Source organism: Drosophila tropicalis, unplaced genomic scaffold (assembly GCF_018151085.1).
Source record: "Drosophila tropicalis isolate 14030-0801.00 unplaced genomic scaffold, ASM1815108v1 contig_859, whole genome shotgun sequence".
Classification (NCBI taxonomy): Eukaryota; Metazoa; Arthropoda; class Insecta; order Diptera; family Drosophilidae; genus Drosophila; species Drosophila tropicalis.
Genome location: NW_027173353.1, coordinates 1996020 through 2021901, shown reverse-complemented (window position 1 = coordinate 2021901; position 25882 = coordinate 1996020). Strand labels below are relative to the sequence as shown.

The 25882-nt window shown below is 36.4% G+C and overlaps 1 protein-coding gene across 6 annotated transcripts; it reads left to right on the top strand.

Annotated features, from left to right (window-relative positions):
• The first annotated feature begins 426 nt into the window (after positions 1 to 426).
• LOC137582782 (endoplasmic reticulum aminopeptidase 2) lies at positions 427 to 23231 on the top strand. 6 transcript variants are annotated; one of them, XM_068297464.1, is made up of 14 exons: positions 427 to 571; positions 638 to 760; positions 4058 to 4451; positions 12759 to 12899; positions 16269 to 16457; positions 16554 to 16636; positions 16727 to 16935; positions 16992 to 17172; positions 17277 to 18636; positions 18707 to 18849; positions 18914 to 19176; positions 19231 to 19360; positions 19422 to 19793; positions 19965 to 23231. In XM_068297464.1, the coding sequence occupies exons 3-14, from the start codon at positions 4304 to 4306 to the stop codon at positions 20115 to 20117; spliced, it is 3372 nt and encodes a 1123-aa protein (XP_068153565.1). In that variant the 5' UTR covers positions 427 to 571; positions 638 to 760; positions 4058 to 4303; the 3' UTR covers positions 20118 to 23231. The 6 variants fall into 6 exon arrangements, with proteins under 6 accessions (XP_068153565.1, XP_068153566.1, XP_068153563.1 ...); XM_068297465.1 differs by having other exon boundaries at positions 427 to 760; positions 16317 to 16457; XM_068297462.1 differs by having other exon boundaries at positions 427 to 760.
• Positions 23232 to 25882: the final 2651 nt, after the last annotated feature.

Sequence of the window (25882 nt, the reverse complement as noted above, 5' to 3'; positions counted from 1 at the left end):
CACACACACGTGAAGAGAAAACAAAATTGTTGTTTATATTAGGTAGGATGAAATCTTCTCAGTCGCCGCCACAAAGGATGCCAGAATGGAGGAAAAGGGGTGGTACTGGCAATGGTGGTGGGCGGTTTTGGTGGTGGTTTGAATTTTTGCCTTGTGACTCATAGTGTGAGACTCATACTCAATCTTTGCTCTCTTGTCGCTCTCTCTCGATATGTACCTCCCCTTATCCTTGTGCAGTTTCCCGTGGAATTTTGCTGCACGAATTCTGACACAGGATGAAGATGAAACTTTGCGAGAGGACTTTTCATAAGCTTTTCATTTCAAGCATAAGCTACATTTCTCTCTCTCGTCCTCGCTCTCTCTCTCTCTCTGATTTCAATTCCTTTTGTTTCCCCATTTTGCAAACAGAAAGAGTTTATCCTTCGTGCTAAATGGACGCATTTTGTTCTCTTTTCTTTTACAGTATATAAGAGAATTTAAAACAAGAAACCAAAAAAAAAACAAGTTTTTATTCCGAACCGTCTAGAGTTGAACATTTCAAATAAAAATTCGTTTTTTTGGCGATATTTTCGTGAGTGCAAAAAGTGAAAACAATTAATTTTGAAAGTGTTTCTCAAACTTACAAAATGTATTAAAGGATTTAGTTTCGTTCATATTCTACCCCACAAGTCCCACAAAATATAAATTTACAAGGAAAAAATAAACAACTTTGAACATTTGGCGCCCAAACAAAACCATTTGTTAACGAAGGATTTTCAAGGTAAAATTTGTATATTTTGTTAGCTTTTTGTTTACACTTGTTCTTTCTACATGTGTATATGTATGTACTTGAACACTCCCATCAAATGTTGTATGTATGTAGCCCCCTCTGCACCACCAACTGACATTGACAAATGTGTTTGTCATGTTGACTTAGAGCCCCAAACAAGTTAATTGCCGGGCACCAGACACAACAACAACAACAACAACGTTCACTTCCTGCGTCCCGGCTTGTTCCTGTTACATGTTCTAATAATTTATTTATGTTGATTGTTGGCCATTAATATTTAAACATATATGTATGTATGTATGTTGTGCAGATCGAATAGAAATTCACTCCAATGTCCGGACGAGGTCACCAGCTAGCTAGCTAGCTAGGTATTTTAGGCTAAAAATAAAACATGACACCTGCAAAAACGGTTACCTAAGTGCGTACGATAAGCACACAAAGTCCCGAAGTCACCCCGCTACCCTTTAACCAGGATTTTCACTCTTTCCCTTTTCCTCCGGTAGGTTTCGACGACCTTGGTTTGGCAATTTATTGCGTAGCTGACTGGTTAAAGGATTTTTTTTTGCTTTTGCTTTTTTCAAATGACACTCTAAGGACTCTCAATTCAGCTTTGATTACCACCAATCGAATATACACAATGTTGATTGGCCTATCTCCCCCTTAGCACCTAGGCACTTTCAGCTCCCATGGCACGGTATGCTGTGCTTTGACCTTCAAATTGGCACTAGAGGCAGGATATGCGGTATAAATATGCCACTCGGAAAGATATCATGCATTAAATTTGTTAATTTGCTCTAGAATGTTATAAACACTTGATTTCAATGACTCTTTCAGCGTGTGTGACTTAGTCAAAAGTGGGAATTGAAGGTTGATTCATACGAGATATTTTTGTCAAAGTGTTTATAATGGCTTCATCACCATTATAATGTTTAAAGGAAGAATATCCAAAGAATGCACACCTTAATCCGTGTGCTAGCTACCTACATATATGCAAAATGTTAATTATGCATATTTTGCACGTTTTTCTGGTTGGAAAAGCTTCAGCAAAGAGACACACACAAACTTGCTTAAAAAGCTTAAAAAAATGCACTTAACGAGACAGCTAACAAATACGTTTTTTGTCCTTTACACCGGAAGTCAGGTAAAATGAAAACAAACGACACACATGTCGTATACGTAACGAACAAAAACCAAAAACGACCAAAACGTGTCCAGTACCTAAACATTTTTTGGTTGCATTGTTAAGACTTGGCAACGGTTTTGCCTTCGTTGCAACAGCTAACACACGTTATTCCATTTTGTTGGCTTTGTGGCGCAACAAGCTAACAAATAAAGAACAACTACAACTACAACAACAACAACAATACAAAACCTAAAGAAAATCAGAAAACAAACTGACGCCATTTTGCCATTAATCCTGACCAGTCCAGTTTATTTTATGGCCAGGTTAAAAACAAACTTTTTACTTGTGACTGACCCTCCTCAAATGCCTATTGAAATGGGGTATATTTGGTAGCACATATCCTTTGATAAGAATCAAATACAATTGAGATTATTTTAAGTGCTTTGCGTTAAAATTTTACATCCACTTCTATCATTTTTTACCCGTTTCTTGTATTACCATATTTACCTTCATTTCATTTTCCAGGGTATGCCAATATTCGAGGTCAATGTGGCTTCAATTTCGTATTGTTTGCTCTATTCATTTTGGCTTTTTGCTCTTGTATGTGGCTTGTATACTGTGTTTTGCCACTTCTTTACGTCTTTACTTTTTGCTTTGTTTTTTTTTGCTTTTCAAGCTGTTGTTTTTGGTATAACCCCCTAACCCCAAGTTGGATGTTAATGGCCCGTCGTCTAGTTTTTATTACATTGTGGGGTATTTTTGTTGTGTTGTGTTGGTGTTGGTGTTTTTTTTTCTGCTTCTGCCTCGTTTTGAGTAACAGCAAACACAATTGCCTCGCCTCGGCTTTTGTTTCAAGTGCCGCCATCAAATGGAGTGGCCATCCATCGTACAAAACACACCGGCAACAACTCCATCAACTCCATCGACTCTATCGACTCTAATACTGTGTTCCGCGTGGCTGCTCCATTTAACTGAGCGTGCATTGAACTATTCTGCGGTCTGATGCAAAAGGTCTTCAATAAACGCTTCTTTATATGTATGTATAGATGTGTCCATTACTCATACTTCAGCTTTTGTCTGTGTTTTATGCCTTAAGATGTGGCCATGTTCCCTGCAATTATTGGTAGTCTCCGGCTTCAACTCCCTGTTCTAGTCATCTAACTGATGTGCATTTGCATTTTGCATCCCCGAGGCTATCGAATGTTTTTTAGTTCACGACACTGTCATTGTTGTTGCTAACCATTGCTCCTTTTTTTTTTTTTTTTTGTATATTTCTTTCATACAAAGCTCTTTCACTTGCTCCCTCAGCAGATTCTGGTTGGCAGAAGTTAAGAAGTGGGCAGGACAGAGGTGAAGAATGAGTGAGGAGTCCGAGTGCTATTATTAAAGTTTCGTTTTGTTTGGCTTTCAACAATGTCGCCGACAACATCAGTTGCAGATGCAACAATAATAACAGATGTCCTGATGTGGGTGTATTTGTGTGTTGTGTGTGGACAACCAGAAGTTACTGACAATAAAATGTATGAGTAAACTTTTGGTCAGAATATCCGGGGTGGCAAGGAAAATTCTTAATATTTTGCACTTTAAGGAACCACACCCATGTAAACATTGCAAATTTTCCCAAACTTTGAAGGTTCAAAAGAATAAATAAAAAGTGAAAAAGTAATGCAAGGAAAATTTTCAAAAATATAAAAAATTATTGCAACATCTGTTCACAAGTAAATTTTATAAAATAATCAAATGAATCGATGCCTTTGAGTCTATTCGAAATGGGAGAGCCATACGCCGTAAAGTATGCAATAGGCTGCAAATGTATTTTTAACAAATTTAGAAGTTTTCACATATGTATAAACAATGTTTTTGGTTGCGGATAGTTCTTTTATGCATAAGACCTTAAAGAGGGCAAACTTCCCATCATCCCATCCCGCCATCACAGTCCGGATGAACGAATTGCTATATAAAAGGGAGTGCTTTTTGGAATGATATCACTTCAAATAATGGATATAAGTTCTTTATATCTTTAAAGGATATTCCTAAATGTTTAAACTACAGGAGCAATCGATCCTGAGGAAATATTCTCCCACCAGAACAATATTCTATCTCTTAAACTGTTAAAATATGAGAATTTGAGATCGATTGTTTTATTTCAAAACCTTTAATTACAGATTCAATCAACAATAAGAACAAATACATATATGTGAACAACTGGACCAATTTTTCGAGACGCCACAATCAAAACGACTCACCGAATCGACATAATATAGTCTTCTACCGAAATCTATTTATACATTACGAAAACAACATATCTTCAGAACTAGAGCGGCCCTTATTAGTCCCGCCCCGTGTCCCCAACCATTGAAATTTCATCCAAAACGGCTCCACTTAAACCACAGGCCTACAAAATAGGACGAATGTTATGTTGTGGCTTTTGTTGTGGCAATATGTCGAAACGCGATTACAAAGTGGCCACAACGGATGGCATCGAACTGGAGCCATTGGGCGGCGAAAAGTGCGATAAGGAGAAGGATAAAGAGAAGCAAACAAATGGTGTTACCTTTGGTAAGTGTCCTTTATCCCTTAAATTGAAATTTAAATGTGTTTGCTTAAGCAATTGCAATTGCCTTAAGGTGCTTTTACTTGAGGCATCTCTTCAAATTATCAAAGTATTATCCTTTTAGCAGAGATGTGCACTTGTGCATAATTTCCCCTAACCCACTCCTCACAACTTTCTTTCTTTCTTACACTTTGGGCCACTTTTATTCATCAAGTTGTTGTTGTTGGTTTTATTTTTCTTAATTACCCCAAATGTGTAAGGAAAAAGAAAACATAAAATACATAAAGACAAAACACAACAGGAATTTAAAATGCGCGTTATCCTGCTGGATAGCGTTCGTCAAATGCTCATACGCCACGTTGGCTTAAACCCACAGACCGCAAGTAAACGTAATGAATGTCAACCCCATTTTGTCTGGCCTACCATGACATCTCTCTGCAAGATTTTCCATATTTAACGTCAGAATTCTTTTGTTTTTTCTTTTTTCTTTGTATTCCTTCCCGTTGGCCTGCGGCAATTTGGCGGCATTTTCAGCATGTTGCTGACTCTGACAGATGTCCACCCTGCCACAAATGGTGAACCTACAAGGGGGGAAGGAGGAGGATGGGGTGGACCCCTCTGTCGTATGCTAAATTTCAAGTATTTCCCACTTGTGGCAACAATTGTGTGGGTGTGTATGTATGTGTTTGTGTGTGTGGGTGTGTTTATTCCTTAATGTTGGCCTCAAAAAATTGTCTTATGGGTGGAATAATTTATTATTAATTATAATAATCACTCACCAAAGGGGACTGAAATTTCAATTTCTTGAGGTCATAACATTACATCAATAATAAGTTCAGCATAGTTAATGGAAAACCCCCTTGGAAATCCCTTTTTCGAAAGTTTCCCTTAACAACCAACAGCCTAGGTCAAGTTTTTCTGTTCCAAAAACAAGATCTTGAAATAGAAAACTATTCCAAATCCTTTCTAAAGAAATTGTATATTAAATTTAAATTGAAAACCAAAATTTTCAAGACAAATGCATTTCCTTCACTTTGCTGTTGATGAACGCTTGTTGGCGTCTCATCTGAGATTGTGTCGGAAAGTTAAATATAAACATATATGCAACATCATGTTGACTTTATCTGTGATACAAATCGTTACCACTTGGGCATGCCGCCGGCAATTGTCAATGATGGTATGTTGATGCGGAGACGATGCAATGCCGATGCCGATGCCCATGTCCCCATGCCCAATGCCAAATCAGTGTCACGGGAACAGGACGTACACATGTATGTGTGTGTGTGTGAGAGAAAGAGAAAGCGATAGGCAGGGAGAGTGCCATGATGTGTCGTGTCACCGTCAACCGAGCAATTAAGGATGCATAAAGTGGAGTAACCACTTGACTCAGCCACATTTGTAGGCAATGTTTAACTTTTAAGGTGGCTGCCTGCTGGCTGGTTGCTGGAATTTGCTGATGTTGATAATTGCAGGATGCGTTGGATGTTGATTGCATACTGAATGGGCTCTCTCTCTCTCTCTCTCTCTCTTCATTCCGCCTCCTGCCACTCGAGGCGAGGCGAGGCGATGCAATGTAAGGCTTGACTCAAATAAAAGAAGTCCCGGGTATTCCAGCTAGATAAAAATGGGGCTACAAGAAACAATTGAAGCGGCAAAGAAGCATAGAGCGTTGGGAAATGTGTATGACAGAATGAGTGTGTGTGTGTATACATCCTGACACACTCTATTTGAGTGAAAGTGATGAGTAGGAGAAAGAGTCAGTGAGGTAGAGGTAATGGGGAAATGTGTTTCTGGGTCAGGCAAGCAACTTCAAACTGTTGATGAGTACAGGAAGAGAGTAGACCAGATGAAGGGTTTTTCGCTACCGAAACGGAAAGCGAATGCAAATGGGTAAATGGAAAATGGCAACTGGCAGGCGACTAACAACAAACATCACTACCATGAAGAAGGCTTCAAGAGCGACGACGACGACTATTTCGGGGTAGAGCAATAGAGCAGAGTAACAATTGCAATTGTTGCAAATGGTGCAAGCGAAACACAATTAAATGCAACTACAAAGGCAAAGGCATATCCCTTCATGGATGCAGCTCACAACAGGCAGCGCCCAGTAATTAAATGGAAATGGTTTATTTGCCCAAAAGGCAGGCGGTAAACCCGGATTGTGGTTAAAGGCCTCAAAAACTTGTTGAAACGCCACTTGAGACCATGCCAAGCCGAGCACATTTGTATGTGTACCAACTTTTTTTTCCCCATTTTGTGCTCCATTGCCAGGGACCTTTCTCAATTTCTGCACAATTAGTTTTACCCGCTTCAATTGATCCAAATGGCTAAAACTCCATATCGATTGCCATTGCCAGCACTTGAGTTGAGCTTCTCCTTCAACATTCTATACGATTTGCATTATTTGCTTCAGAGGCTTCTTAAAGTGGCTTCTTCAACACGGACCGCCAATTAATTAAAATTATTGTAAACTGAAAGGATGTGGTCTATGTGTTTATGCGTGTGTCTGCGTCTGTTGTGTCTCTAGTGGCTGAAAGCTTTCGAATGCTTCATAAACCAAATAGGTGTGGAAAAGGTTTAAAGGTTTAATATATATATGTAATCTGGCTTTAAGTGTCCACGTTGCATCCCAAAACTCTTTAAAATTAGCCAACTTTCCATCATTAGACAAATTGAGTTTTAAATTATTGCTGTTTATGCGGACTTGGAGCCTGATCTCCGTCGACAGTGGAGCTTATCTAGCCATATCCGTCTGTCTGTATCAACATCTTAATCTCGAAGGCTACAAGAACTATGGCCATTAAATTTTGTATTTAGACTAAGGTAATATATATGCAGATGAAGTTTATTTTAAACTCTTGTCAGGTTCTTTCTCGCTCCTTTAAGCATATTTTAAAAATCGCTGATCAAACAACTTACCCCTTTCCTTTACACCAAAACAAACAAAGTTACAGCTAAAGAACTTGGAATTTTAGATTTTTTAATCATTTTTTTTTGCCATTTTACGACAATAAATCATATTGAAGATCTTTTTCAAAGGAAAGTGTTCTTCATTCACCTTCAAAAGACAAAATATTTGTGTTGAAAGATATAAAACCCCCAAATAGTTAACTTTCCGGAACTCCCTCGATGGACCACATCATACATAACTTAACAGCTTAACTCCTTAGGCTATGCTTTCGTAAAGTTGACGTTTTTTTTTAAAGAAAATGATTCTAAATAGAAATAAAGGATCTTTTCACATCTTTAATGTCCAACCGGGCAAATGCCGCCAAGTAATCGCATTGACATGGAGACACAGCTTAAATTTATTGATTGTTCATAAAGAGCGATTATTTAACCGCAACCACCACATTTCGATCAGGGTCGACAACTCATCTCAGGCGCCCAGAATGTTGCTTGCCCACTTGTGGCCTCTGTGGAAATGAGGGCGGGGTAAATTTGTCATAGATGGTTGTTCAATACATTATACTTCGTGTGTATGTACGTGACATGTACATGTATCGATGTATGTACATATGTATAAGGCCTATGACAAGTGTGGGCAGTAAATTTGCATGTGACAGCAAATACTGAAGGGGGCCGCAAATGTGCGTGGGGGCATGTGTGTGTGTGTGTGTGTGGAGAAAGGGGGATGATGACTTTGGCAATCACAATTGAATAGGGAAACCCTGTGAAATGAAATTAACGCTGACAAATGAAACGTATGCCTCGACTTTGTATTGTTAAAATGAAAACAGCTTGCAAAGCACTTTTATTTTTTTTTCCCAATTATTGTTTCCACTGATGCTCTCTACTAAAACCAAGAATCAATCCGAAATGGTAAGCATTTCGTTAATGAATTTTGAAAACTGCAAACAACTATCAATGAAACTTGCACTTACCAACTTAATATAAAAACTTGAGTAAATAAAAGTAGGACATTGCAGCTATCATACAGGACAAACTTTTCAATATATATTTCAAAAGTCTTGAGATACAAACAACTGCCAACCGCAACTCGACTTTTGCCGATTGCAAACTTTGACTTCTTTGGATATTTGTAAGCGAAAAAAAGAAAAAAAACCAGAAAGAAAAGTTTTCTTTTGTTTCCTTTCGCATGTTAGTTTGTTAACGATGTAGTGTTTTTTGTCATGCCAACTTTTGCCAACGTGCGAAAATCTAATTAAAATCCTTAACTTATTTTTAGCAAGCAAAATGCCTGAAAGTAGGCAATAGAAAGCCAAATGCCAAACAAAATATATGGCCAAAGCAAGTGCCATCCCCTAAATGGCGAAGTTTTAATGATTGAACACATGATAAACACAACTGAAACGAAAGGAACTGCATTTGCTAGGTCGGATGGATAGATATATCCAAGGTGGCTGGGAGGGGAGAGAATTGTGGGGCGGCAGTTGTTTAGGGGTGGCTATGCGTTTGCTTGGCAACACTTCACTAAACAGTTTCTCATTTGATTTTTTCTAGTACATTTTTTTTTGTAAACAAGTTTTGCCACACAAGGGATCCATAGAAATTTCATTTTCATTTTTGCAGGTGAGCGAATAGTCTAAGAATCGGAGAGAGAGAGAGAGAGAAATTGAGAGAGAGAGAGAGAGAGAGAGAGAGAGAGAGTGGACATGCGCTGCTTTATTTTGATGAAGGGCTTTGGGGAAGGCGGCAAAGTCGACATCTCGTTAAGACTGCCAAAGGGGGTTGTTGCTGCAAATAGAAAAGCCTTTTCACAGTTAGGGGGAGAAGTTTTATACGAAAAGAAAACCATGAAAAACAGCATCCAGTTCAGTTGGAAAATGTACGCGCATTTAAACGCATCGAAAAGCGCGTGACAAACTGAATAAAGAGTCGAATCACATATAAAATATTCGAAAAAAGACAAAAAAAAAACACAAAATAAATACCAACAACAACAAAATATAATAAAAGAAAAGAAAAGAAAAGAAAAGTTTTCACACAGACACACGCCACACACACACACACACACACACATATATATAAAACGAATGCGTCGCGTGCTGCCCGTTCCCCAATCCCGTAAAGACCCTTTATCCCTCTCCCCGTTAATCCATTCCACTCCTCATCAGGCAACTTTTGTGCTTTTGCCTGTAAGTTAATAACGATAATTCGAGTTCGAGTGTTTTAAGTGAGTGCCTAAGAGAGAAAAGAAAAAGGTGTTCAAAAGAAAATTTACTAAGAAAAATTTCCTTTGTGAAATTAAAAAAAGGTCCATCACTAGACCCAAAAGTTGAAAGCAAAATAAAAACACTGCGGGACTTAAAGGAACAGCTCACACAATTCAGTCAAGTGGCAAAAATGCCAAAAGGGGAGCAGTAGCAAATAAAATAAAAAGAGGGATACAAAAAAACTGAAAAAAGAGAAAAAAATTGACTGGAAAGCGCACTATTGACACACATATATACGCGCATTTTGATGAGTCCAAAGCAAAGCGAAATGCCGCGACCAAATGAAAGAAAAGCCGCATAAGACACAGAGAAGGAAATTCACTTACACACTCATACACACATGTACACATACACAGCTGACAGGGCACAGTGGATACAAATTTCAAAGCATTTCTCTCTTCTTTTGCTTCATTCAAATTTCAAATTTCATTAAAGATTAGTTCTGAAATATTTCATTATGGCTAATGGTGGAATATTTTGCACCTTTTCAAAGCCAAACCTCTGTAAACCAAAACAATCCAACTAATCAAATTGTTAGCTTGTTGCATACTTTGGAGCGACAATTACCCAAATTTTGCAATTTCCATCAATCCCTCAAAGAACGAACCAAGCTTGAATCCAGAATCTATTAAACTATCAAATAAAAGGATCTAGAGTTTTTTTAAGAGTTCACAATTGTCGTTTATTGTGCCACTGTGCAGTGCTGTTGAGCTTTCGTTTTGCATTTTGACATTTCATTTTCAAAACACAGATTCCAGTCAAAGACCAGAGAGGAAGAAATAGTAACGGAGAGAGATAGAGAGAGAGAGAGAGAGAGAGAGAGGGCTATATTTTGCAGTAAACTCTCTCCAAATTGAAGTCCTTCCAAAAGCAGCTGCAACATGCGTTTGAGAGATTTTCTCTCTCAGTTTTCCACCCACCCACGCACTCTCTCTCTCTTGGCCTCGTTCTCACCTTCTACTTGCTCTCTATCGCTCTCTGATTAGGCCGCACGCCGCAAAGGGCTGGCTAAGTTTGTTGTTATTGTTGCTTCTTAGCTTAATTCAAATGTTTTGTTTGTTAGTCCAACACAAAATGAGAATGTAAACAAATTCCAATGCCTATAGAAAGCAAAAAAAAAAATGGAAAAGAGTCATGTCATATGCATTGACACTAACACGATTGTTGCTTTTCTACCGAAAAGTGGGGAGGGGCGGTGTGTCGCCATGAATGGAAATTGTCACGAAAAAAAATTGAAAATAAAAACTAAAATTGCCATGAAACGTGTTCACAGAGCCGCGAACCATCATTGACATTGACATTAGGCAACTAAAATGTAGCATACTTCAAGGCATAAATGCAAGTTTTTAGAAACAAAAGGAAACCAAAGCACAAGCAAGGCAAATAAGGACCCCATTTAACTAACAAACTTCTATTTTAGCTCTCTCCTCTTCTTTTTTAAATTAAGCACTTAACCTAAAGTCTTAATTAATTGTTAATGCATACCCACATTATCTAGTTTATATACAGATTCAGATTCAATTATTTTTTATTGGCTTTTTAAAGCTCTCTCTGCCCATAAAATTAGGCAACATAAATTGCTTAATTACTTGTGATTTGCACATGAATTCGTAATTGAGAACACAAGCAATATCGCTTAATATTTAGCATTTAAAATGATCTAATCTATAAATAAATAATAAATTTCTTAACTTATATCATATACTGATGGCTTGGGTAATAATTTTCGGTTTAGTATTTAATTTGGAATGAATCATGGTTGTTTTCTTCGTTTCAACCGCAAATAATTGGTCGAATGATGCTTCAAGCAACAACTTGAACAATTTCAAGTGCTGCTCAAAAGCAGACACAAACTCGGACCAAAAGCCGGCTAAAACACACACAGACACACAGATACCGAGAAAGAGAGACGGGCAACTATAAAAGCCGACAAAGCCATACAGAATACATACATAACAAGATATTCCTATATATGTATGTATACATTATATACCCCATACAGACATATATTTTGGGGGGTTGATTTTTGGGCGTTGAAAGCGCTTTTCGCTCGGAAAACTCAATGCGACATTGAATTTGTGAGGCAAAAATCTAAAGACTGCAGACAACCAGCCGAGCCAAAAAAACTCCACAAATGAACTGACGGGGTAGAAAGGAAACAACAGGGGGGACGATTGCCGGCTGACTAGACGAATCTGATGCTGGGCTGATAGGAGGGAGGGAGGAGTGTGTATGTGTGTGTGTGTGTGTATGCCGGTGCCAAGACCGGAAGGGCGGCAACAGCAAAATTTCGTCAGTTTTCTTCTTTTTCCTTATTTTTTGCGGCAATAAGGAAAGAAGGAAAGAAAAACCAAGGGGAAAGTAAAGTTTACTCTCACATTATCTGTTTGAATTTTTGTTTTTTGTTCCGCACACCCCTCAGAAATGTTTTTTTTTCTTATTTCTTTTGACTAAGAGGGGTTTGCTGTGTGACTGCATAAATTATGAGTATTTGAGAGAGGAGATTATCAGCTTGTCGATGGGAATTTGGATACCTGAAATGAAATATGCATGAAAACGTGACTATAGCTTTAAATCAGAGCAGGTCGAAAGGTTCGAAAGGATCGAAAGGGTTCGAAATCAATTGGTCACGTGATTGCTAACTACTGAGAATCTGGTTTTATTTTGTGATTTCGTGTGTTTCCGCAGAGTGCTCCGACAAAGACAAATCGTTTCATAATTCTCAATAACAATATTAAATATTTGTGTAACTAAACGCGGCGTTTCCATTTCGTGAACGCAATTGAAAACGTTTCGTATTGGCCGGAAGACAAAGAGATATCGGCCCCGTTAAGATTTCGGTCGTTGGCGGTGGTCAGAGAGGCTCGAAAATTTGGCGTCGCGAGCGTATCGAAATGACCAATGATCCGGACTTAGATGATTGTGCATTTCTATCAGGTAAACTCAAACGAGAACTGGCAATTGCAATTGCCAAAGCAAACAATTTATCAACAAATATTGATTATAAAATGACTTACCAACTCCACATCGTTTCGTTTTTTGTTTTTGTATTTACCCACTGGTCCTGTTGCTTTTATTCCTGTGTGTGTGTCTCGTTGACATTCATCATGACTGATTTTAATTACATTTTACCAGGTGGCGAATCGAGCGGTGGCCGCCAGACGCGCACCGGAGTCGCTGTATGCTCGCAGCGTCGGGCCCTTCTTGTTGCCGGCATCGTCCTTGGATCCCTACTCTTGACAGCCATTATCATTGCCTACGCTGGACCGCAAAATGGTAGGTTGCATTGTACATACAAACACATCCACACACACAGACACCCACACACACATACACACTTATATATATAGGTATATATATATATGTATATATTTGCATTTCGGTTTGCAATCTTTTTCTTTCCATTTTTATTTGATTTTCCGCCACAATGAAGGGCCAACAAAAACGTAAAAGAAGAGAAGTAAAATGAAATAACAAGAAAAATATAGCGCGAAGGGCTCATTCGGCCTATAGAATGGGGCAGCTTACTTATTTATTTATCCTTTTTTTATGCCGGATATGTTTGCAATTGTGTCTGTGTGACTGTGGGGCTATGTGTGAGTGTGAGTCTGTCTGTCTATTTGTCCGCCTGTCTGCCTGTCTGTGTGGCAAGTTTTTGTTGATTTGTACTCATTGTTATTGTTTATATACTAACAAATTGTTGATCTATTGAGCGATTAAATCATAGATTTCCACTATGGCAGCCAGCTAGTTTTTACATTATCCTTAAAGGAATCGGAATTGAATTGATGATGAATTGATCTCTTAGGTCATTAATAGAGGTTTACTTCAGCATTAAACTAGTTAAACTTTAAATCTTACTTTAACTTTCGAACTCTATGTAGTCTACTTCAAGTCTCTGATATGAGATTTACCAAAATTTCAATTTCATTTTCTTGTCTTCAATTTTGACCAATGGGTCCCAATATGTTCGCATTCAATTCCAAAATAAATTATTTAGTTTAAAATCATTCGCTTTTAGTCACTGTTTTTTTAATGGTAATACATTGAAAGGGATTCTAAGCTAAGCTATTAGTATACAAAACATTATTCTTAGCATAAAGTTAAAATAGTTGAATTTAAAGATATTTTAATCGAAATTAAGTTGATTTAAGATCAAAATCGAGAACAGACCTAACTGCGATAAGGCTTTAAATGCTGTCAAGAAGCAGAAACATTTAGGAATCAATTACATAGAAAATCCTTGCCTAGCAGCTCAATCCCTTGATCCTTTATGTCATTGACTGCCCACTTAATTGACTACTTTTTAGACAATTTATATAAATTTTACCACAAAAAAAGTATCCATTTATTTATACAAATTGAAACGATGAGTACTCGAACTAATCACAGGGCAAAGCAGAGAATTCTGGTCTGATGCCTTTCTCTGGTGTAAACATAGACAAGGCCACACAGCTGAACGCCAGCTAAACCTGTCCTAATACTCATTACTCTCACAGAATGTAATATGCTTTTAACAGCATTAACTCAAACCAAAGGACATGCCATTATATGGATGTGGGGGGCTGATGGGAGAAAGGATCTATAAATGGAAAGATGCTTTTAGCTTTCATGATGCTGTTGTTATAGGGCACTTTGATGATGATGATATGCAACCCTCTGATACCGCATGACATGAGAGTGATGGCATTGGAAAGGTGAGAGATGAGTTGAGAGTCTGGGATATTATTCAATTGCAAAATTATGTAAAGTGCAAACATGAAATACCTTGTGTTGCATACCTAAGGGGGCATTGCAGGCTAATTGTATTTGTTATGCAGCAAGCAAAGTCTCCATGGATGTGAGTGTGTGTATAGGTGTGTGTGTGTGTGTGTGTCTGTGTTGACTGATATGCATAATTCCAACTCAATTATTGTTGCATTTCCTGCTATGTAAAGTAAACTAGGCAAACTACCAACCCAATGCGACAGACATGCAATTTAAATTGGTCAGTTTGGCCGCAATTAACCAGTTACTTAACTGCAAAACATAAATATATATATATATATACATACATAACTTAAATAATATGCTATACCTATTCAAAGTCCTTATATATATATATATCTCTCTAAACAACAACGAAAATCTTTGTATAATTTTCTTTTCAACTTCTTTTCATATTGTTGTTTCTTTGATTTGTTTTTTTCGGTAAAACAAAATGTTTTTTTGAATACCTAAACATATATACATATATATAATTATATATGCGTATATATCTATGAACAAATTTCTCTATAAATGCTTGTTTGATTGGTAAAAATGTGAGTAACAAATACTTCAACCCAAAAAACCTTCTAGCTGGTACTTATAAGTATATAACCAATTAACAAAACCCATCAAACTTCTCAGCATGTTGATGTAATCTTTAGTTTATTTCCCTCTTAAATCCTAATATTGTTTTTTTTTTAAATATAGAATGTATATTACATAAGACATAAAGTCAATTAAAGACAATATTATCATTCATTAAAAAAAAGGCATTTTAAATATAATTAAACATTTCAAATACTCTATGTATATCGACTATCCGACAAAGGCAGATCAAGGGCTGTAAAGAAGGTTCAACTTTGCCCCTTAAAGTATGCCACAGGCATACAAGTTACAAGTTTTGATAATTGATTTTGGAGGGCAAAGTTTCGCAGCCATTTTACATCCCTAGATCCGCAACTGCCATCTAATGACTCTTATCATACTAAGTAGATTTAGTTCTAGTTGTTATTAGTTTCTCTATATTTTTGTATATATAAACTTTATTCAAAAAGTCGTTCATTTCAATCGAACCGTGTAATATTAAGATAATATTCCACTTGGTAATAGATATATTGAGCTTTGTCTCGGTTTGTGATGAGACAAGAACAATAAAAGTTAAGAAGAAAAGAAGAAGAAAACAATCTATAACAAGGATATTTTAATAGTTAGATTAGTTGTTTTTACCTAGAACGATCAGGCCTATGAAGTCTAGCACCTGCTATGAAATTTTATAGAAGATCTATAAAGAGGACTATAAAGTCCTAGTAACTTGAAAGAAAGCGATAGAATGTCTTTTTGATCAAGCAAGGGTTCGGTAGTATTTTTGTATAAAAAACTTTACCATAGACTTTAGTTTAGGGATATCCTTATTGACAATAACAAAGCTTTCCTAGGCCTTTTTGTTATCAATTATTCTTGTCATTGTGTTTGCAGAAGATTTGTACTTATTTTTAACTTTCTAATCATTATTCCAACTATTTGTAATATAAATGTTATATATTTGTCAAAGTCATTATGTTAATGAGCGACTCCTTAGTTAAATATATATTTTAGAATCCTCTTTGTTATGCCAACAAAACGATTCCCTTTGTCATTAGCATTTGAATGATTCTATGCCAGCCATTTTTCTTTTATATTTTCTAACTAGTTTTTTGGTTTTACTCTTTTTAATTTTCCTACCTCTTGTTAATGGTGTAAAACTCAGTTTGGTTTAAGAACATGTAAGCATCGATTCAATGTGCTTAGCCGCAATTCCCAAATCCAATCAGAAGCCATTCCATCTCATTCTCATGTCGGTTCTGACGGACTATAGCTTCATAATTCTGATTGCGTTTCTGTGTGTGATAATTGCAGACTGTTCCTGTACGGGCAAAACGACATCTGGCCATGAAACGGATGAAGAGAACAACACACAGCCCTTCAATCCGATTGCAACAAATGGGGAGCCCTTCCCCTGGCTGGAGAAAACGCTGCCAACCAGTGTGCGTCCCATGCGATACATGGTGACAATACACCCCAATCTGACGACGCTGGACGTGAAAGGTGGGCTGCCGTTTGACGGTGAATGCAAATTAAGAGAGGGAGAGCTCATCTAATGCGATTTTCCATTCTTTTATTCCCCTTGGTTAACGACGATAGGTCAAGTAACCATCGATCTGCATGTGGAGAAGGAGACCAACTTCATTGTGCTTCACATTCAGGACTTGAATGTCACCGAGAAGGTGAGTTGGTAGCAATGCCATGCAAATTATGCCAATTAGTGTTATCGGACTCCCACTTGACTGCTATTTGATTTCTTTCATGGCCAATAGGCACTTGTGACCCCTGGACCCAAGGGCTATGCATTGAAAATTATCAAGGTATTGGAGTTTCCGCCGCGTCAGCAGCTTTATATTGAGGTGAAAGAGAAGCTGAAAAAGAAATCCAATTATACATTAAATTTGCGTTGGTATTCGAAACTAAATCCCGAACCGGAGGGTTTCTATGTGGATCAATATGAGAGCTCCAATGGCTTGGAACGGTAAGCAATTGCAGACATTGGCGTTGATTATTAATTGAGTTACATTCTTTCTGCAGCTTACTGGCAGCTACTGTATTTAGACCGAATGGCGCAAGAAGAGCCTTTCCGTGTTTCGATGAGCCGCATGTCCGGGCTCCATTTCGTGTTTCCGTTTTCCGTGATCGTTTCCATATAGGCCTATCGAATTCTATAGTTCACACCACAGAGGATGTAGGATTCTATATGGGTACAGGTCTGGTAAGTTATACTCGGCCAAAGGATTTTACATGTTTCTCAAAAAACTATTGCCTACTTTTGTGGATTTGTGGTGATTAATTCAATTATTTTTCAATCTTTTGCAGTTGCGTGATGACTTCATCGAGACACCACCATTGCCAGCCGATGCTGTTGCCTGGGTGGTAAGTGACTTCCAAAGAGAATCGTTGCAACCCTCCGCCGCCTATATACCCACCACAGTGGCACCAGACACCGCTGCCGGAGGCAAGAAGTCTGCCCAATTGAACAATTTCACTCAGATGAAGGGCAAAAATCCTCCGGTCCGTAATATCACTGCCTTGACCCACTCGTTGAATGTGAATCTAACGCCGCGACAGAATACAAGCCTGCTGGCTACGATGACAACAACATTGCCTATGATTATCAATGGACATAGCAATGGAAAGCCATCGAATCTTACAGCATTATCACAATCCACCAGCTCATCCATCAAGCGAGCACCTTCGTATACGTTTTATGCTCCAAGGGATTTGCTAACACGCTCCTCATTTATTCTGCACACCTCACGAGATGTCTTGGAATATCTACAGACTTGGCTGGACATCAGTTACCCTCTGACTAAAGTGGACTTTGTGGCTTTGCCCTCTCTGGATCGGAATCTAATATCATCATTGGGTCTGGTTACGTTGAAGACTTCTTTTCTGACAGATCCCAAATCGATTACTAGTGAACAATATCAGTTTAGTGCTTTGCGCATTGCCGAGGCAATGGTCCGTCAGTTCTTTGGAGGAATAACCTCACGCAAGGTTCTTAAGGATGTTTGGCTGTGGGAAGGACTTATCCAGTACCTGGGAATACATGCATTGGCTCCGCTTCAAGAGAGTTGGCCGCTGCGGGAAATGTATTTGCTTAAGATGGCCACAGCTGCCCTGGATATCGATGCCATTCAGGGCTGGGATAGCATTATGAATGGCACCAGTCACGATGGCAACAATGAGGAGTTCTTTGTACAGAAAACAGCTGCCATCTTCTCAATGCTGCACACGGCCATCGGCGAGGATCGTTTCCGTGGATGTTTGGGTAGCTTCCTGAAGATGAATCGCTTTAAGACTGCCGAACCGACAGATTTGTGGACCATTTGCACTAAGAAAGCCAATGGATCAAAGAATATTAAGGACATGATGACGCTGTGGACACATCAACCGGGTTTCCCACTGCTTACTGTCACCAAAATGGGCAACAGTATATCTATATCTCAGCGTCCATTCCGGCCAGCCGAATTTCTAGCCATTCACGATGAATCATATGATGGCAATAACTATAACAAGACCACAGTAAATGCCACTGATATACCCAGCACAGTGGCACCAACATCCCATGGGAATAAGCACAAGGCTATGCCCCATATGAAATGGATCTTTCCGGTTACCTATGTCACCGATATCAATAACGTGAGTGAGACTCTCTGGATGCAGAACGTCGATGGTGAGTGGAATTCGCATATCCCTACCTCTTGTGTTTAAACTCTCATTAATTTTTCCTATTTCCCGATTAGTTACATTTAATGTGCCGGAGAATGTCAAGTGGATTAAAGTGAATGCCATACAAAATGGTTACTATCGCGTTGTATATAATGATGATAACTATGCTAATCTAATCGAGGAGCTTGCCAACAATCCCAAACGGTTTAGCAGTGAGGTAAAGTACCACTAGAAATGAGATCAATCAATCTGACTACAATCAGATTACTTTTAACTTTCAGGATCGGCTAGGACTCCTCTCAGATGCATTTACTTTGTGCCATGCCAATCTATTGCCATGTGAGATTACAATGAATATGATACAATATTTGCCCAGTGAAAGACACTATGGACCCATGGCGTTGGCTGTGCGTCATTTGGAGAAATGGCGACGCATATTAAAGTATTCGGAATGTTTCCTGATGCTAAGTGAATTCATTAAAATGAAAATAACCACGGTTATGGAGAAAGTCGGCTGGATAGATGAAGGAGATGTGGCCACAAGGTGAGATATGCAAGGAAATTGAGTCCTTTAGCTTCACGAGTTTCCTTTTTGCAGACTCATGCGTCCTGAAGTGCTGCTGGCCTCGGTGTTGTGGGAGGATATTGACAGCATATCGAAGGCTAAAAATATGTTGAATCAATATCTATATTACAATGGGTCGGCCATAGCACCCAATCTAAGAGAGGTAAGCCCCATCGAAGAGAAGTGACAAAAGTCATTCCAATTAATATTCTTAACTCTTGCAGGTGGTCTACACGGGTTCGATCCTTTCGGGTGAATATATTTATTGGCAACATTGCTGGGAACGTTTTGTCATCCTTCAACGGACTTCGGAGACTTTTGTGGAGCGTATGCAATTACTACGAGCCCTGGGACGAACCAAAGATGCTTGGCTTCAAAATCGTTTGCTCTCCCATGTAACCATGCTGCCCACTGAAGAGGTGGTCCAGGTGCTTAAGGCCATTGCAGGCACTCCCACTGGCGGCGCCATGGCTTGTCGTTTTCTCCAGGCCAAATGGTTTGAGCTGGAAAAACGTCTAGGTGCTGGTACCATAAGTTTTGCCAAAGTGATATCGGCCATAACGCAATATGGCGCCACAAAATTCGATTACGATGAGGTAAACACCCAAAAAAAATCAAATCAGTTTACAATGGGTAATAATAGTTAAGCACTAGAAAGGAATAGGAGTCCCTCAAATTATTATTCCAAGTATCTATATTTTTGCTAGGCATTTCCGGCAATATATTGATAATGTTTCCTATACTCATACAATTTGCCTTATTTCCAGCTAAAATCGTTGGTTCATCGATTCGGACGCGGCCCGGGAATGTCGGTTCTGAATATGACGCTAAGCAGCGTTGCTTCCAATGTGGAATGGGTGGCTCGATCACAGACATCGCTATATACATGGGTGGAAAGCAATTTACATTCACATCGATAGATTATATACATATATCCATTTGCTTATGGATGCATTCTGTATCTCTCGTTTTCAACTCATTTTGTAATTATGTTCCTTGCAAAACAAAAACAGATATTTTATCATACAAACATATATACAATTGATTTGAAATTCTGGATTATGTTTAAGCCATAAACTAAAAAAAAAAAAAAACAAAGTATATTAATAATATTTACCATATCATTGCCATACATAAACTTGCCATTATGCGATTAAAATAACTTATTGACAGGGTTTTCTGAGATCTCCAAGTATATCCTTTTGTTTTCCTAATAAATAACTCGAATCTATTATCATATAAATTGATTTATTTTAGTTAACAACTATAATTATAATTAATTGTAAACAAAATATGAAAAGTAATACACCAAAAGACGTTTTTTTCTTATAAATGTATCTACAACTGATTACAAAGATATATATGTATCTAATGTGTATGTGTATATATATATAATTACATTGTATATCTATGTATATTTTACAAAAACAAAAGCAACAACAACAAACAAGCAAAACAAAAAAACTAAGAGAAATATTTAGCAAATAAGAAAAACAGAAGAAAACATATTTTTCCAAAAACCACAAAAAAAAACTTAAAAAACCAAATTGCAAAGAAAATTTATACAGTTATATCTACATATATATTATTATAAAGGCAACTGTATAGCATATACATAATAATTTATTATATATATGAATCTTTATATATACATATATAACTCTAGTCTTAGTCCCAGTCGTCGTTTCATTTGGTAGACAACCAACATATGTATATGTATATGTATTGAAATATCACAAAACTCTTCCTTGTCCAAGTAAAAATGAAAAATGAAATCGTAAACTCCTTAAAAAAAAATATGCTAAATAGAAATTTTCTATGTTTGGCCCCGCTCATTTGGCCTAGAATGGTAATTTGTATATAGTTATGCAATTTGTTTAGCGCCATTTGGGTGTAATCATAGCCAGACATATGTACATACACACACACACACACAATATATATATATTTATAATACATATATGACTAAATGGAGTGACACTTTTTATTTATGCACTCATATAAACACAATTTATATACTAAATTACTTTGTATACTAATTTGATTGAAATCTTTTAAATTGTCTCCCACGACCTGAATATGAATTATTATTTGTAAACGGTTCCCTAGTCATGAAATCAGCCAAAGAGATAAGGGTCAATTACGATCCTATGTCTAGTTGTAGGAAGCCGTTCAGAAGCCATACATAGATTTCTTTTCGAATTGAAGTGCTTTTTGGTTTGTGGGGTTGGTTGTCTTTATTATATATAATATACAGACACATATATATGTATGTATATATATAAAGTAAGAGACTAGCTATTTACGTACAGTTTTGATAAGCCCCACAATGTTTGCTGATTAGACTAGACTCGTCTTAATCAATATTTGTATGTATATACAGACATTTATTTATATGTATACATATGCAGATATGTATATGTCTGTATGTATACACTAAAATGGCATTTGGCAAAATTTTATCAGTAAAAGTCTTAACACAACTTTATGTCATTCCTTCTCTTACCATTTGCTCTCTTTCTGGGTTTTTCTCTCTTTCTGATTATGCGATAAGATAGAAAACCTTCAATAAAATATAACCAGCTCCGACATTTGTCTAGAAAAATAAAAAAACTATATATGCTAATTAGTTGATCAATAGACATACCCTATAATTCATAGGCTAAAAGGTTATATCTTAACTATTGAAATGTCTTAGTCATGTATTTGCATTTTTAATTAGCATTGGCAAATGGGCGTATACTTAATTTTCAAGAAAACATGACATTTTTGCAACAAATATTAGAAAGAATTTCAAACTAATTTGTAAACTGCAAAAAAAATCGGGTAAAAGTTAGACCCAAACTAATTGATCTCTTTAAGTTCGCTTCTATATTAACAATCGATCTCTAAATAGCGCTAATCATGGCTTAACCGTTTACATTAAATCATTCTGTTAAATGTTTAAGTAAATAAAGGGTAATTCATAGTCGAAATCCCGATTTAAAACTATATATTTTATTTAGTCATCTATTTTGATTTCCCTAAACACTAAGACTAACTCAAAGATACTCGTACTTTTTTTTTGCAAACAAAGTCAATCTGCTCAGATACCAGTATATAAATGCCTACATACAGACATAAATATATATATCTACATATATATATATATTGTGTACAACAACAGTGAAAACAAGATACAAATGAAATGCAACAAACTTTAGTAGCTAACCAAAAAAAAAAAAAAAAAACAAAAACAAAATCACTGAACAAAACAAAATGAAACAAGTTTTGGAGCGATTTTACTGTTTTCGACAAATGTATAAACCAGAAACCAATGAAAAAAACAAAAACAAAAATAAAGAACCAAAAACAAGAATACAGTATACTCTCGATACTCATACACTTAAAAACGAAAACGAAAAGAAAATATGAAATCAAAGATTTAGGAAGATTTACAGAACACAAAAAGAGAAATGGCTTAGAAATATATTTAAATAAAATTTATAAAAACAAAAAAAAAAAAGTAATAAAACTTAACTTTCATGTAAATATTTATTGTTTTGCCCCGATTTATCAACTATATATTTTTAGCTTTACATTAAATTATTGATTATATCCTTTTCTATATCCAATGCATATCCGTCCACAGATTTGTTAAATTTCATTATTTTTAGCCTTCTTCCCCCCCAAAAAAAACTACTTGGCCTTTAGTTTAAATCCTAGTTAATTTTAATTAGACAAATTATTTGCAATTGGTATATATATATTACATAATTATATAGAAATTATTATACTTGAGTTTCTATTCTATATTGGATCAACATTATGTCTAAATGATAAATAAAATGTAGGGGAATTATGTATGTAGAAACATTTATTGTATGAGAAAAGGCAGACAGGCAAAGCAACTCTTAAGACGTAAATCTAATTGTATGGTAAAATGATATTTATATAATTTAAGTCAAATGGGAATATTAATAAAAAACAAAAAAAAAAAAAAAACAAATGGATTACCTACTAAAACTATGTAATAAAATACATCAACAAATCTCTTTTTACTTTGTTTTCGTTCAACATGTATAATGATTTTGGTATACTAAGCTATCAGCTATCATAATGTTATCAATTAAATTAAACTAACACAAATGACTAATGGGGCATCATAGACAGAACAATTGTTCTCTGATTAGACAATACAATCAAGTTATTGGGTTTCCATATATTTTCGATTATGACTGAATATATTAATGGGTTTTTTATTGCTTTCTATTCATGAGTTTGGCTACGAAATCCATTGGCAATTTAAGGATATTTTCATAAACAAGCTCCTAGACACACATGGCCAAGAGCTTGGATTAAAATATTATTAAAGGATTTTTGAAAAAAAATGGATAAATTATTGATTTCTGTTGAGATTTTGCGCAGATGAGAGAATGAAAAGAAGCTAACTTATTAATTCCTTCTATAAATCAACTTAAAAAAGGTTTTGTTTTTCAAAAAATATTGAAATTTATAAGATTTTTTCAAAAATTTTCTATTAGTACCACTTTTTTTAAGACTTTTCTGAACCACATTTCAATAATTGTCAAACTTCATCTCAATAAGACAATAAAATGCTTAAATACTAAGTCTTATTCCAGTAGCTTTCTAATTGAAAGAATAATATGACTATATTGTCTCACCTTCGAACACAGATCAAGAATATATATAGTTTTGGGTATATAGTTTTGGGTATATAGTTTTGGGTATAGAAAACATCTTCTCTCAATTTCATAACAGCCTCTACAATAGAAGGGTCAATTTCCACAAAATTAAAATAGTTTATATTGATCTAAGGCCCAATATGATTGTTAATAAGGAATTCTTCACTTTGAAAATTTTGAAAACCTCTTTTAATTGTTAAAAAGAAAACCCTTCAATGGACTTTTGGTACCTGCACTTTCTTACCTTCTGAGCCTTTTAAAGATGTGGCTAAACTGAGATTCAAAAGACCCAGTTTCATTGAATTAATATAAAAGCGTAAACTGCTCAATCATTCTAAAAGAGTTAAAAATAAATTTAAGAATAGAACTTGAATAAATATTAGCAGATGCGCAAGACCGCAACTAAAGTAAATTAGAGTCTTATTTAACACTCTCTTTGCTCAAGATATGATCAGCCACTGTCTATAGTAAAGGATCTAACGGCATTCTTTTTATGTATCTGTATGTATTTCCTGATAAAGTGTATCATAAAAACAACTGAATTCTAGAGCGTGCCATGTCTATACGTATGTATGTATGTGTAGGCATATACAATTCTTCTCTAATACATACAAATATACAAATGTACCTACAGAGAAACAAACGGCAAATCTTCTTCTATAAAGAGAGAAAGCTAGATTAAGACTGTTAGGGTGACGAAGAGACAGAGAGAGAGAGAGAGTGAGTGGAAATCAGCGTCATCTGTGCACTTGTTGTCGTCGAATCGCTATCTCTATGTGTATGCCCTGCTGGCATGGCTTGCCTTTTTATCACCAAGCGTGCCATGTTTTTGGGGGACTCGCGAACGCCGCTGAACGGCAAACAGCTGAACGTTCGGCTTTTGGTTTGTCAGTGTGTTTTGAACAACCGTTCAGTGAATACGTTAAAAGCGACTACACGCTATTTTTGTGCTCTTCAATTTTTGCTCTTACACTACACAAATTGTCTCGATCCCAACCGACGTATACGCAATATTAGCAAAAGAAAATACAAAAAATCACAACAAAGCTCTCTTAATCACATATTTGTGCTCTCTATCTGCGTTCTGCTCTCTTTCTCTCTCTGTGTGTGTGTGTAAAAGTGGCGGGCTTTTTGAAAGTCAACCAGAAAAACTGTAAAAAAGTGTCCAAAAAGAAAATTACTGCAAGTGAAATTTCAATTGAATATGTATGTATATCTATATATCTATCTTTCTACATATATACAATGTACGGTTGATAATGTGCAAGTTAAAAGTTCATAGTTAAAGTGAAAATTGTTTAATTGAACAAATGAAATAAAAATTGCGCCGTTCAAGCAAACCCCACTCCAAACAACAATTACGCGCGTGTGTCGCCTCAATGTGTGTGTGTGTGTGTGTGTCTGCCGTTAGTTCTAGGTGTAAGCGCTAGCTCTATCAACATGCATACACCCCAATATATGTACATACATTCTCTTCCTGTTAGTTCTCTCTTACACTCTTTATCTTTCGGTTTTCCCTATATTTTATTATACTATGCAATCCAGGAATATTTTTTCGCCCTGTTGTTTGCTCTTTTTCAACAAACAGTTCTCTATTTCTATAACTTAAATGGAAATTGCGTAGTGCTAAACAGAAAAAATAAACTAAACCAAAAAACAAACTACAAAATAAAATGCCGAAAATGTTGATGGCCTGTTTTTTTCATTTTGGTTTTTTTTTTTTTTGCATAAATTAGCCGGTTTGTCGGTATTGGTATTAGCATTAACATCTACAAACACACACACACACACACACACATACTAATGTTTGTACTATATCATCATCATTATTTCAAAGCGTTTTTGGAGTCCCTTAACTGTGGCCAAAATGGCAACAACAATTGTGTTATAAATAAATACATATTTACATTTATTATTCTTACGAATTTTGCCCAACGGGTGTATCTGTGTGTGTGTGCGTGTGTGAGAATGTTAATTTGTATACTTAAATATACACTAAG